The following is a 13,795-nucleotide window of genomic DNA, read 5'->3' on the forward strand; positions in this document are numbered from 1 at the left end:
AAGGATGCCCGAATACCTAAATTGCATGCCTTGCCTACACTTATGAGAGCGTTGCGCCTTTCATACATACATAGCCTTCTGGAGATTGAGGGTGCGGCATTGCCGGCAAAAGAGGTCGCACAGATGCATGAAAACCATTGCAACTGGATAATCAATCAGTAGATCTCAATTTCTTGACTCTACGCCGCAGGTCTCCTTTGGGCAGCTATAATTAGAGGGATTTCCCATGCAGTTACCGGAACTTTGAGAAGTTGCAAGGGGGGAAGCAGACAATTGACTGCGGCTGCAACGATCATAGCAAAGTGCCAGTGACAGGAAAGAGGAAGAAGAACGAAAGCCAAACGGTTGTTTTTGGGACTACTTACTACTTACAGAGTAGCAGCAGCAGCAGCAGCAGCAGCAGAAGCAGAAGCAGCTGCTCTGTTCCTTCTCTTTTCACTGGTTCCCACATTTTTATTTTTCTACCCATCGATTTCCCTTCCTCTTATTATTTTACATTCACCACACACTTTTTTTGAATTCATCCCTTTTTGGCATAACCCAGGTTTAACTAGCTACTTACTAGCTATCATGGAGAATTCTGGTGCGGCCACCGCCCCAAGTTGTGGCGCTGCCGAGGCTGGTGCTCGGCTGGAATCTTCCGAATTTCCGACGCTTGACTGTTTTGGCTTCTCCGCGGCCACGGTTCACTATCAGGACGAGGTGGATGACCCTCATCGCCCAGCTTTACCTGCTGCTTCCCCATTGTCTGCTGCTCTCACCGCAACGGTTCCTTTCCCCAATCTTGACGATCTAACTCCGACCGCGCACCACACCAGCTACAGCAAAAGTGAGCCCTCTTCACCCGGCATCATCAGCGCGTCTACGCCTTCCCCTGATTCCAAGGCACCCTTTGTGCGTGGGCATCGCCGCCGTTCCACCCACGTTACTCGTCGTGACCTTGAGAAATTCAGAAAAGAAGTGTTGGGTTTGGAGTCCTCTGGGTTCGGCTTTGACGACGACCATAACCTCCCCAAACCGAATCCCGCTGTCGATCCCGAGTTCAACGCATTAAACAACGCTTTTGACTCCGCAAACATGTCGATGAACAGCAGTGGGGGCATGTCGGGCAGTAGCCCTGGGTCGGCCATGTTTGCCAGCTACGGCGATAACTCTGGCGGTGCTTCGGGCATGTCCAATGTTCCTCGTCCCTCGATGTCGCCTGCGATGCCTCATCCACCGGCTCAGGTCAACGGCGGCGGAATGCCTGGTATGAACGGTGGAGTTCCTATGAACGCGGGCCATCAGATGGATCTGCACCATCTCTACGACATGGTATTGGAGTTGAGCGACGTGTTGAAGAACAATCGCGAAATGACGAAAAGTATAGTGACTAGTGCGGAGGAAATTATGGTATGTCTTTCACGAAGGTTTCATAGTCTGGTTTAACCTGGCTGACAGGGACAGAAACGGTCTGGTTCGGAGGGTACCAACCCGACTTTGCAGCAAGTGAACGGGGAAATCACCGGTAAGTGATCGTCTGGATTTCCCTTTCTCTGAACAGCGGCTGACAAGCTTAGGTGCCCGTATTACCGAGCTCGAGCGTGCCCTCGCCAAGGAGAGACGTTTAGTTGAAGTTTTACGAACCGAGCAGGCGGAGAACGCCAAATTGATCGGTGAATATGAGGCGACCCTCGGGACGATGGTCGAGCAAATCCGCAACTACTGCCAAAACAACAACATGCATTATCTGTCGCAGAAACGCCATTACAACAATCTGCTCCAAGCGGAGCGTGACTCCCATCTGGAGAGCCGCTTAGACCGTGACTACTGGCATGCGCAGACGATGAAGTGTGCCGAGATGATTCGGACGGCGTACCGACTCCGCTCCGAGGAGGAAGAACTGCCCATCCGGATTGTTGCAGGCCTACAGAATGAGGTGCGGGCGTATCGCAACGCACTTGGTATGGAGCCCGAGAGGCCAGAGGACGAATTTGGATGGGAGATCCTGAAGGATGTCCCTGGCAGCGCCGAATGAGACCGACACCGTGGGCTGCCTATACCCTGGCGGTTGGCATGATCTTAGTGGTGTTGCACGAGCTATAACGATTGGTTACCGATATATTTGCGTTAGAGGGAGTCGGCGTTTTTGGAGCAGCTGATTTTGCGGCTACGGATTTTCCCGGCGAAGATACCCATTGTTGCATGGCATGTATATGAGATCCGAATGAGATCCGTCAAAGTAGTTTTATGTATTTCTATACTTGTGAGGAGTGAAGACGGAAACAATCTTAAGAGTATTCATACAATCTATTCAGTATAAAACACCTCATCCAACACCTTCCACCACCCAGGACCTTCAGCACTTCCAATAGCCCCAGGAATCAGACTCTCCTGCACATGATATATATAAGCCTCACTTCCCTCTGACCCATCATCATACTAATGGATAGAAGAAGTAATGAACATACCTGCATCCCATCCGTCAACCCCCACCACTCCCTCACCTTCGGATTGGCCTTCATCCGCTGCATATCCCCGTCAAAATCCTCCCCGACATATTTGAACGTTGCGAACAGCGTCCGCTCATTATCGAAGAAGATGGAGTCTGCAAATAGCCATTGCCCCATTTTAGCTTCCGCACCTGCTTCTGCTTCTATTTATATATATATATATATATATAACTTTGCACCTCGTTCATGACGGGGAAATGGGGGAGGGGATGGGAGGGGATAATATACAATCGCGGATATTACACTCCTTGATCTGCTGTAGGACTTCGGGCCATACGTTCGCGTGACATTCTTTGTATGCGGCGATGGCGGAGGGCTTGAGGTGGACGATTTGGGCGATGCGGCGGGTGGGCATGTTGGATTTTGGTATGTACCACTTGGTGGGATTGGGGTGGGAGAGGTTGGTGGGTTGGTATTAAAGAGAGAGGTTGTGGACGTGTAATTCTGGTAGTGAGGATAAGATGATGGTATGGTGGTAGTAGCAGTTGCTGTATATGTAGGTTTTTGCTGTAGATTCGGGGTGATGATGGCCCGAATTGGGGGTTGGGATGGACCGAGGGAGGGGTCACACTAGATGTTGTGGTGGGGGAGAAGGGGATTTATTTGATGTTGTATTGTTTGTATACGAAGCATTTATTTTAGGTTAGGATAGCACAAGATGTAGATACTACATGTTCCTGTTTAAGAGCTGTTAGAACTTGTAGTGTGATGGCTTCATCTGCGTTATCAATTACTCTCTTACATGGATTTTTCTGGATGATTAATACCTTGACCTACTACCACTTGATTAGTAGTAGTTTTACTACTACTTACTACTACTACTGAGAGTATATTTTCCTACCCAGCAGCGCCGAAAGTACTAGTAGTACACCGTCCTCCATCCAGCACTCCAAAAGCTACTATACTACAAAGCCAGTTAATAGTCACCAATACCACCATACACACACACTACAACCAACCCTACCTCCAACCCACAGAATAAATAAATCAAAGTAAACTGAATAGTAATAAATACCCCCAACACCCCCAATCCAACCCAAGAAACTAATCTCACTAAATAGTAAATGAATAAAGTTTACATCAACCCCCCATACGTCTGTCCCTCCCTCTCCAACTCCTCATCCTCCTTAATATAATTTTCAAATCGATTCACAACCCCTTCCTCCTCTCCATGATGCGAAGGTTGGCTTTCCTCCTCTGTTTCGTGCAGATTGCTCTTCTGCTGAGAGGGGTATTTGCCGCTGTCGTCGTTCTCCTGATGCTGGGTGTCTTGGTGTTTGTGGTGGTGGAACATTTTGTCGAAGATGTTTTCGTGGTCTATAATTTATTATCATTTCATCAGTATGGATTTTATTTAATATAAGGGGAAGGGAGTGGTAGTGGGGATTTGGGGGATGGGGTGACGTACGTTGAGACATTTTGGTAGGTAGTAGGTATTTCAGGTGTTGGTATAATAGTTGGTATGATGATATCAGTTGATTTGATTCAGTTCAAATCTGATAAACTTGAACAAGGTGTGATAATCAAGTTATTTCAGTTACTTCAATTGCATTGATGAAACTATCTATCATCTAATTTATATGGCTCTTCATATAATCGGACCCGAAACTCAAAGTATTCGCTATGCCATCATCATTGCGCTTTGACTTTCCGCTGTCTTCCGGGGATCTCTTATCCGATCTACATCTGTGCATTGTGTGCTGTGTCAATGGCTTCTAGAATTCGTGTTCCATGGTTGCTTTGGCTGCTCCATTAGATCTAGCTCAGACAGACGGGGTTGCTGTACGCGAACGCAGATTTGACAGAGCAAGGCATAATGAAGATCAGAAAAATAGTAACAGTAAAAGCTCATTCTCAAATAGATTACTACATAAACATGAAATGCATCGGCTAGATATCATCAAGATCTTTCATAAACAAAGTGAATGCACTACTGCCTCACAACCGGGTTCTTCGCCACCGGCCGGATCCACGAAATGCCCACGTTCGCTGCCAGCGAGATCGCCCCGATGATCCAGAGTGATTGAGCATAGTGCGACCCATTGTAGCGGAAGATGATGGCAAAGATGATTCCACCAAAATTACCCATACCGCCGACAGCACCCGACACGACACCTATTATTATTAGCACAAAGTCATTTAATCGAGGGTTCAAAGTGAGCTCACCATTGGCAAATGGATACACATGAGGTACCAAAGAAAAGATGGCGCCATTGCAGGCTTCGAGGAAAAAGGCAAGCCCGGCCATGAGGCCGAACATGGTGGCCTCGGTCTTCGGGTTGGTGAGTCCGATCGCGAGCTGGAAAGCTCCCGTGATGAGTCCCAAGGAGACCAGCAGGATCTTCTTCGACCATAGGCTCTGTGTGGTTCTGTACAGAAAGTCGGCCACGAAGCCACCGGCCGGTCGGCAGATGATATTCAGTAGCCCGAACATGGCGGCCCATCGTCCGGACTCGGTCTGTCCCATACTGGGAAAGTTCGCTACATAGTAGTTTGCCAGAACGGACTCGATGGCAAGTTCTGCTCCGAAAGTGCAGGCGTATGGAATGGCGACGGCTGCAGTGAACATACTGAAGAGCACGTTCAAGGCCTCTTTGCGTGTGGGTGCTACCACCGTGTCCGTCCGCAGCGCGTCGAACTGACCAATCTGCTGGGACTCGGCTCCCAGGGACATGGGGGTCTGGGCGCCGCCTTTCTTCTCCACGTCCGCCATCATGTCGGACACCGAGGGGGCTTTGGATGGAATTCCCGAGTTGATATCAATGATGTTGCCCTCAGACTCGGTGGCTTCCTTCACCCAGAGATGACGCTCTGACCATTTGCCCGTCGGCGTGTCCTCACATACGAAGAGCATAGTCAGGGCAACCCCGACAATGATGATGAACGGCACGATATATGCCACGCGCCATGCTTTGTGTGGTGGCAAGCCCTGGACTTTGACGAGGGAATCGTATACAGCGGGCATAACGAAGCTGAGACAAGTAAGCCAATGACCAAGAGAGGTACAATGTTCAACATACAAGGTGATTCCGCCACCAGCATTGCCCCAGCCACCAGCCAGAGCATTCGCAGTCCCAACAATCTTCTTGTCAAAGAATCCCGTGCACCAGACCTGGCATGGGACAAAGGTACCCCCGAGGATACCCACGAAGAAGCGCAGGGCAATCAAGCCATTGGGAGTGGTGACAAGACCGGCCATGGCAGTTGGGATCGAACCACAAAGCAGCAGCCCGATGAAGACCAGACGAGGACCGAATTTGTCACAAAGGGGTCCTGCTACGAATCTCACAAGCAGACTAGCACATTGTCAACGGATGTCTATATAAAAACAGGAGTATGGGGCGGGAAGGCTTACGTCGCGAGCAGAGCAACGATGTTCGAGTTTGCGACCTGCGTCTCTGTCATCTTCAGATCTTGGCGAATTGTGTCGGTCAACTATATGAGGAACCTATGTCAACATTTGTCCATGCATGCGTATGGGTTAGGAGTCACTTACCAACGGTGGAAAGGCATACCACGACAGGAAAGCCACCATGAAACCCAGCCATGAGAAGAAGAAAACTCGACCATACTTGTCAAATGGGTTGAGGATGGGGATTGATTGTGCTTTGCGATTACTCGGGTTAATCTCCGGAGAGACAAAGAGTAGCTTGATGTGATCCATCGCCAGAAAAATTCGGTCGATGAAAATATCAACTGATGGTATACTGCCACTAGGAGACAGCAAGGATGTAAGGTACAGGAGGGATCTAAGCAAGTACAGAGAGAAGGGGTATCACAACGAAGACAAAACACCACCAGGGCGTATTAGATGCGAGTAGACCAACGGACGACTGGGTCCCGATGGAAGTGCAATGGGTATTGAGAGTGTGGTATAGGGCAATACAGGAGAATTAAGACCGAATTAGATCGATGGAGAGGACGTGTATATATAGACCGGTGCTTCGGATAGTGTCACAAGTGGAAACGTTCTTTTCAGGCGTAGGAAATGCTCCGACACCCCCGTGTGGGAGGTCACTTTCAAGGCATCAATCTATCTAGTTATCTATCTCCTAGGAGGGTCAGCGGTCTGATTACCAGTTGATTGATGCGAGTGGCTTGCTTCTGATAAAATTAAACGACATAACATTCAGAGAAACATAAATCAGTATCTCCTAGGAAATGGGTCAAGCTCAACACGGTGTGGCAGCAGGGCAAAAAATATTATTATCAGCAGCAACAGCAGCGAAATAAACAGAACCAAGGCAAGCCTGTGAACTCAATCTAGGAGCAATGGCCGGGGATCCACACCTGGCAGTCGGATTGAGCGTGGCTGTGGATACTGGGTCGCGCGGTAAGAGAGACCGTCCAGCGCGAGAGCCGGAGTCGCTAGTCATGGACCTAAGCAGGAAGATGACCTCAGGGTTCATGGCATGGCGATCGAGGCCCAGTTCATGGCCCTCATTGAGAGGCGTGGACCAACGAGACCAGTGCTGGAGATAAGCAAGGGTCTCTGCACGGCAGTTTAGGGCATGATTGGCATGGTTCTGGGGAACTGATAAGGATAAGGTAGAAGATCTGGAGAAGTAACTCCGCGGAGTGTAGATGGAAGAAGGATGACTGTTTGTGTATTTCCGGGGGGGAAATGAGTGGGTGTGTAGAGGGATAGGGAGGGGAGGAATGGTAGAGAGAGATTGGCGAGAGATAGACTAGTCGTCCGGAGTAGATAGGGAGGGACCCAGGGAATTGAGGCAGCCACCCATTACGGAGTAAGTCCACTCACTGATTCAGTCATTTACTCATTTACTCCTGCTTGACTAATTGTATCACGGGACAGAGACGGGGCCTCAGGAAGCGACGCGGTCACTTTCAGTTTCTCTCATCTTAAAAATTGACAATCACAACTGAAGAAGAAAGAAAGAGAAAAAAAAAATAAAATCAAACCCACCGGCAAGTGGGCCATCGTCACCGCAAGTCATCCTCCTCAAACCTCCGGTTGAAATATTTTGCAAGACCTGGTATCCATTTCTCCTTCGTCTACGAGCTAGCAAAAATTTTCTCCCTCTTTCTGAAGCTTGCCATTGCTTGACATTGCAAGAGTCTACAGAATACATCCCCAGTCGGGTATAGTAGGAGGTGCCGAGCTGCCAGCCACTACTCCGTACTATAGACTACTCCGTAGTGGCCAGCCAGATGGGGCGGCAGTAAATTAATAACGGGGGCCACTACTTACGTATTCCTCGCCTGTTTGGCAGGTGGATATCTATTCAGTACTCTAGTACTGTGAGTCCCCGTCTCGACCCGGTTTCGAACTGCTTCAGGGATCCATCTCTCTTCCGTCCGGATGGAAGATGTAGACACTAGACAGACTACAAAGGAAAAAGCACAAAAAAGGGGTTGCAGATCGACTGTCTACGTTGGACAATGATACATCTTCACTCCCGATATAGGAACTCTCGGCATCCGATTTCGTATCAAACACTAACAGATAGGCTGAAACTGGCTGATAAGGAGACCCAAACAATGAGAAAGCTGTCCCAGTTGGGAAGAAAAAAAAAATAAAAAGAAAAGCAATGTCATGCACGGGCCACCTCGTGGGCTGATCCTTGATAAGTCATTCGTTCCAGCCAATAAGCGTGTTGCTATTAGGGGGGGCCCGGACAAGTTGACAGCCGCTGCCCTAAATTGAAACGCCGGACTGCTTTTGGTGCAAATACTCGAATTGGTCATGCAAGGCACGCAAGGCAAACGCAAAATACAACGAACGCTCCTCGGCTACGAACGGCTGCCCCGGGCCCCCAATGTAAGCTCCTGGGGGCCGGACTAGCACCTGCTCACTTATGTATGGCTCCCCCGAGCATGGTCTACACACAGTTAATATAGGCAGCAGCTGCATCGGGCAGGATATGGCACCATCTCAATATCCACGATGGGTTCCAGTTATCCAGTCGTGTGTGCCGTCTGAGGGCTCCCTGGGCCACCACTAAGGCTTAGGTGTATTACCAATAGTAGACAATGTGGAACTGGTATTGGAAGATACATAGAATAAATTACATGGTGTGCTGTAGACGGACATCCTTATCCAGTCAAAGAAGCTCTAGTTCAAATCGTAACATCATCATCGTCATCACCATCATCCTCGCCACAGGCGAGCTGACTACCAGTCAATCACCGTGGATGACGCAGCCGTACCGCACCCGGACGCCTTCTCGCCCGCCTTCTTCCCTCGCATCCCCTTATACTTCTTGTCGTGCTTCTTGAAAGGATCGGGCGCCTCGCCCTTCCGCACCTTCCACTTCTCCGTCCCCAGAATCGAGTCCAGCTCCTCGACAGGCGGCAGCTTCAGATAGATCCACCCGTCGTCCCGTTCCTCAATCGGGAACGTCGCGATGTTCATGCTCTCGTCGTTCGAGCATCGACCCGCTTGCTCTCCATTCAGCTCGAAGTTGCGCTTGTGGTAGGGACATGACACCCAGTACTTGCCGGCGTCATCATCGCCGATCAGCCCGTCTGACAGGACAAACGCCCGCTTGTGAGGGCACATCTGTTGCGTCGCGTAGTACTTGCCCTTGACCTTGAAGATGGCCAACTGCGTATCCCCACGCTTCACATTGGCGGATGACATCTGTGGCGAGCCATCCGAAAAGTAGTCAGCCTTGATGATAGGCTGCCACGAGAGACTGGACCACTGGTGGCCCTTGAAGTCCTCTTTGGCCGGTTCGCTGGGCCAATAGGTCGGGCGCTGCTGGTCGCGCTCCTTGATCACCTCCACGGTGTCGACAGTGTCATCCGTGTTGGCAAACTGTTGGAAGTATTTGCGCCGCTTGGGGTTCCGGACCGTTTCGGTCCACTCGCAGAAATAACTGTCGACCAGTTCCTGCATCTGCTGTTCCATCTCCGCCCCAATACCCAGTTTGTCTTCCACGACTACCTCGCGCAGATATTCAATACCACCCGGGAGGTTTTCAATCCAGCGAGCTGTCCGCTGCAGCTTGTCTGCTGTGCGAATGTAGAAGATAAGATACCGATCAATCATTGGGATGACCTTCTCGGGAGGAACATCTTTGGCGAGGATTTCGGAATGCCGAGGTTTGGCACCTCCGTTGCCTCCAACGAAGATGTTGAAGCCCTTGTCGGTGGAAATAAGACCGAAACTGGAGCAGATTAGCTAAACATCCAGGAAGTAACTGACAGAAAGGAAAGACTCACTCTTTGTTCTGTGCCTCTGCGCATTCTCGCACGCAGCCGGAGACGGCGCCCTTTAGCTTGTGCGGGGAGCGGATACTCTTGTAGCGCTCTTCTAGCCGGATGGCCATACCAACACTGTCGCCAATACCGAACCGGCACCATGTGGTCCCCACGCAGCTCTGAGAAGCGTTAGTATGTTCCCAGACCAGCCCAACCAACGAATCATCATGAAGTTACATACCTTGATAGTCCGAAGCGACTTGGCATACGCATGTCCGCTCTCCATACCTGCATCCACCAATTCCGTCCAGATGTCGAGCAGATCCTGCTTCTTGGCTCCGAACAAATCGATACGCTGACCTCCAGTAATCTTGCAGTAGAGGTCGTATTTCTTGGCGACCTGCCCGATCGTGATCAATTTGTCCGCGGTGATTTCTCCTCCAGGCACTCGAGGAACAACCGAGAAGGTCCCGTTCCGCTGGATGTTGGCAAGGAACCGATCGTTTGTTTCTTGCAATTCGTGTAAATCCTTATCCATAATGTGCCTGTTGAAAAGACTGGAGAGAATCGAGGCAATTGCAGGCTTACACAGCTCGCAACCAAGCGAATCGGGGTTCTTGCCGACCGTCCTCATGACATCCTCGAAGGTCTTCAGTTGCTTGATGGCGATGATGTTGTAGAGGTCGGCCCGCGAGTGTGGAATATGAGCACATACTGCATACACATTAGAACAATTCCGAAAGCCATAAAAAAGGTGTGTACATACAGTTGTTCGAGACTTCTTGTCCCATGTCCAGCATGGCCTTGTTGAAGATGGACTGCACTAGCGGCATACAGCCGCCACAGCCGGTCCCCGCTTTAGTGCACGATTTGACCTCCGCAACGGTTTTGCAGGTGCCATTCTTAATGTTCGAAACCAAGTCGCCTTTGGTAACATTATGGCAGGCACAAATTTGAGTGCTGTCATCCCTATAGGCGCATAAGGTATTAGCCTAGTACTTCGGCGTCTGAGCGATTCCAATAACTTACAGATCGTCGGCATTTTCCTCCCCACCGCTCTGAGCCCCCAGAATGAACTGGCTGGGAGGTACGTCCAGCTCTTTTTGAGACTTGACCATCTGGTTCAACTTGAGGTAGTCCTTCGTATCCCCGATCATCATACCACCCAGGAGGTATTTGCCGTCCATGGTAAAGAGATATTTCTTGTAGACACCGCCAAAAGGATCCTTGTATGTAAGCGCCTTTACAGCTGGCTCATCTTCTGCACCTCCGGAGGGCATTGACGGCCGTTGGCCGGGGAGGAACTTGGGCCCATCCCGATCGGCGAAGAAGTCACCAAAGCTAGCCACATCGACACCTAGCAGCTTTAGCTTGGTACTGAGATCGGGTCGCTTGAAGCTTTTGGGTTCCTTGTCGGGGTTGGTGAGGTTGTATGCGAGCACGTCGGCCATCTCGATGCCGGGAGCGATGATACCAAAGGTTTGGTTCTCCCAACTTGCACATTCTCCGATCGCATAAATGTCTTCGATGGATGTCTGGAGGCTGTTGTAGTGTGTCAATATTTATTAAAAGAATTTTCAAGCACTGACTGTACCTTTCATCGATGACGAAACCTCCTCTTCCAGCACACTGGATTCCCGCGGACTGGCCAAGCTCATCTCGTGGCCTGACTCCGATCTATTCTAGGAGTTAGCACGTCAAAAGCGTCTGGCAATGGCAAAGGGAAACGTACAGCAAAACAGATGCATGAGCAGCTGAGTTCTTCACCATCTTCGAAAACAATTCCAGTAACGTTATTATCGTCATCCGTATTTATGCGTGCAACGCGCTTCTCGTGTAGTACATCCAAGCCCAGCTCTCGAATCTTGCGGGTCACAAGGGTGCCAGCATCTCCATCCAACTGTCTCGCCAACACCCACTTGTTGCGATCGACGAGTTTGACACTGCCAAAGTCTTGCAGGTCTGTCATCGCTTTGGCTGCTTCTAGGCCCAGCAGACCACCTCCTACAGTAACGCCCGTCTCACCTTTATGCTTTGATGCAAACTCTATGAGCTTTTCCAGATCCGAGATCGTCCGGTAGACAAAGATGCCCTTGGCATCGTGTCCCGGGGTGCGCGTGGGAAGTACGGCATCAGAACCCGTAGCCAAAATCAGGATATCGTAAGGAATAACATCATCAGTCGAGGTCTTGACCGTCTTGCGGTCGGGGAAGATGTCGGTCACCCGAGTGTTGAGGTGATAGTCAAAGGATCGGTCTTTGATGGAACCGTACTAGTTAGGGCACCGGCTTCGGCGTTAGTGTCTGGACCAGGGCCGCCATCCCGAGCGCGGATCGGAAACTCTGCAGATTACGGAGTACTCACCCATTCTCTTGGGTTCAGGTATAGATCTTCGATCTTGCGATGCTCAAAAAAAGACGAGAGGCCGACTCGATTGTAGGCAATGTGTGGTTCTTCACCAATGACAACGATATCATACTTTCGTCGCTCTGAGTCCTGCTTGACGAGCTTCTCACTAAGAACAAACAGGAGTAGTCAGCATCCCGAGTTTCGGCGTTAATAGACAGTTGTTCGACTGCCCAAACATACATGAAAGATATAGCCACCATTCCCAAGCCGACCACCACGATCTTCTGGCGCCTATTCGAAGCCGATCGGCGGGTAGCCGGATCTGGTAGGGAATCAACTGCAGGAGGGAGAACGCTGGGGACGCTGTCCATAACGACAGCATCACCATTCCCCGATCCATCCAACAGAGGCATTGTGATGACAGAGGATAATCAAGGAATCCTACGTCGATAGCAGTGGCCAACAGGAAACCAGCGCGGTTTTGTTTGTGCCACAGGGAAAAGAGAACCCCCGCGGCACCGGAGCTGCGCTACACAGCCATGAGCAACAAACCACCATCATTGTAACTATCTCGCCAAGAGGAGACCGATAACTGCGCGGAGTTGCGGACATAGGGGCGTTTGAGTTGTGTTTCTCCGTGGGATACTGGATGGGTGACTATGACCTCTGAGGTAATCAGTTGCGAGGGGGGGTCCATGCTCGATCGTTCTGTAATCAGGGACCTCTTGACCCGCCATGCAGATCATAGAGGAGCCACCGTTCGTGGAGAGGGGAAAGGACGGATAAGAACCGGGCATACGATGGGTTCGATCGGTAATTGGGGAGTGGCTGCATGGTATCGAGCGAGCGAGTGCGACTCCGCGGAGATGCGATGGAGAAACGAAGGCATTGAGGCTGTTGCTTATCGCGACTGCCTTATCGGTTCCTGATAAGCGTCTGATTGGCCGTGATCGGAAGTATACGTACCAGAGTTTGATTGATTGATTGAAGCTCCTTGCAGTTGCTGGAATTATCAACTTCATTGTGAGGGATTTCGAGGGATGCGTTGACTATGGTTTGGTTTCCAGCAGCAGGTGCATGCTACATAGTAGTACTATGTACTACTGACTAACCACTACTGACTACCAGTTGTTTTCAGACGTCTGCTCACTGACCACTACTTAGTCGACCGATGGGACCATTGCTTTCCATTTCTTTTTTTTTTCTGCCCGTCTCCACTGCGGCAAAAAGCTCAACAGTCCCAGGCAATATTACTTACTCAATATTCTCCGATACCGTGAATACACGAGAACAATACTTTGTTCACGGCCAGCTGGAGACTTCGTAATCCTGCTGCAATTAATGGGCAATTAATCGGCGGTGGAGCCCTTTAGACAAGTGGATCTGGCCGCTGTCCTCCTGGGGCTTGTTTTTCCATTACAGCACAAAATGTCACTAGTATGTATCGAGTCGTAGTTTAGTGAGTCTCTTGGCTGCTCGGGAGAGGCTTGTTTCCGGATTTTTTCATGTCTGGGTTTTTTATACTTTTTTTTTCGGGACCAGGTCTCGAGTGCCCACACCCCCCCGTAGGAATGTTCGAATGAGAAGCCCGGTTTCTCCCTGTCTTCCCGGCTGGAGGACACACCAGGCCATGACTAGACCATCTGAAGAGTACGAAGTATTACTATTACATATCTCTGCTCGTTAGTTAAGTCATTGTTCGAATCCACCGGCTCCCGCGGAAATCTCTCCGGCCGAATGTTGACCCTCATTCTCGCCCCCCAAATAGATCTCAAACCAGGTGGAAT

General features: G+C 50.2%; 5 protein-coding genes across 5 annotated transcripts; 1 reads left to right on the plus strand and 4 right to left on the minus strand.

Annotated features, from left to right (window-relative positions):
• Positions 1-570: 570 nt before the first annotated feature.
• Positions 571-2,017, plus strand: AtWU_08650 (uncharacterized protein; the record flags this gene model as incomplete). Its single annotated transcript, XM_035503758.1, has 3 exons — positions 571-1,392; positions 1,447-1,507; positions 1,560-2,017. The coding sequence occupies 3 exons, from the start codon at positions 571-573 to the stop codon at positions 2,015-2,017; spliced, it is 1,341 nt and encodes a 446-aa protein (XP_035359651.1).
• A 272-nt stretch (positions 2,018-2,289) lies between these two features.
• AtWU_08651 (L-rhamnose mutarotase) lies at positions 2,290-2,847 on the minus strand (the record flags this gene model as incomplete). Its single annotated transcript, XM_035503759.1, has 3 exons — positions 2,290-2,373; positions 2,451-2,587; positions 2,721-2,847. 3 exons carry the CDS (start codon positions 2,845-2,847, stop codon positions 2,290-2,292), a joined length of 348 nt encoding a protein of 115 aa, XP_035359652.1.
• Positions 2,848-3,567: 720 nt separating this feature from the next.
• AtWU_08652 (nitrite reductase) lies at positions 3,568-3,910 on the minus strand (the record flags this gene model as incomplete). The annotated part of the gene is made up of 2 exons (XM_035503760.1): positions 3,568-3,809; positions 3,901-3,910. The coding sequence occupies 2 exons, from the start codon at positions 3,908-3,910 to the stop codon at positions 3,568-3,570; spliced, it is 252 nt and encodes an 83-aa protein (XP_035359653.1).
• A 512-nt stretch (positions 3,911-4,422) lies between these two features.
• On the minus strand, positions 4,423-6,156 carry AtWU_08653 (MFS transporter; the record flags this gene model as incomplete). Its single annotated transcript, XM_035503761.1, has 5 exons — positions 4,423-4,607; positions 4,659-5,464; positions 5,513-5,788; positions 5,848-5,927; positions 5,989-6,156. 5 exons carry the CDS (start codon positions 6,154-6,156, stop codon positions 4,423-4,425), a joined length of 1,515 nt encoding a protein of 504 aa, XP_035359654.1.
• Positions 6,157-8,628: 2,472 nt separating this feature from the next.
• Positions 8,629-12,421, minus strand: niiA (nitrite reductase niiA; the record flags this gene model as incomplete). The annotated part of the gene is made up of 9 exons (XM_035503762.1): positions 8,629-9,625; positions 9,681-9,838; positions 9,901-10,373; positions 10,426-10,628; positions 10,689-11,201; positions 11,254-11,336; positions 11,392-11,931; positions 12,024-12,174; positions 12,249-12,421. 9 exons carry the CDS (start codon positions 12,419-12,421, stop codon positions 8,629-8,631), a joined length of 3,291 nt encoding a protein of 1,096 aa, XP_035359655.1.
• Between the last annotated feature and the right edge of the window lie 1,374 nt (positions 12,422-13,795).

The sequence above is a fragment of the Aspergillus tubingensis genome, assembly GCF_013340325.1.
Source record: "Aspergillus tubingensis WU-2223L DNA, scaffold_9, whole genome shotgun sequence".
In the NCBI taxonomy this organism is placed as follows: domain Eukaryota; kingdom Fungi; phylum Ascomycota; class Eurotiomycetes; order Eurotiales; family Aspergillaceae; genus Aspergillus; species Aspergillus tubingensis.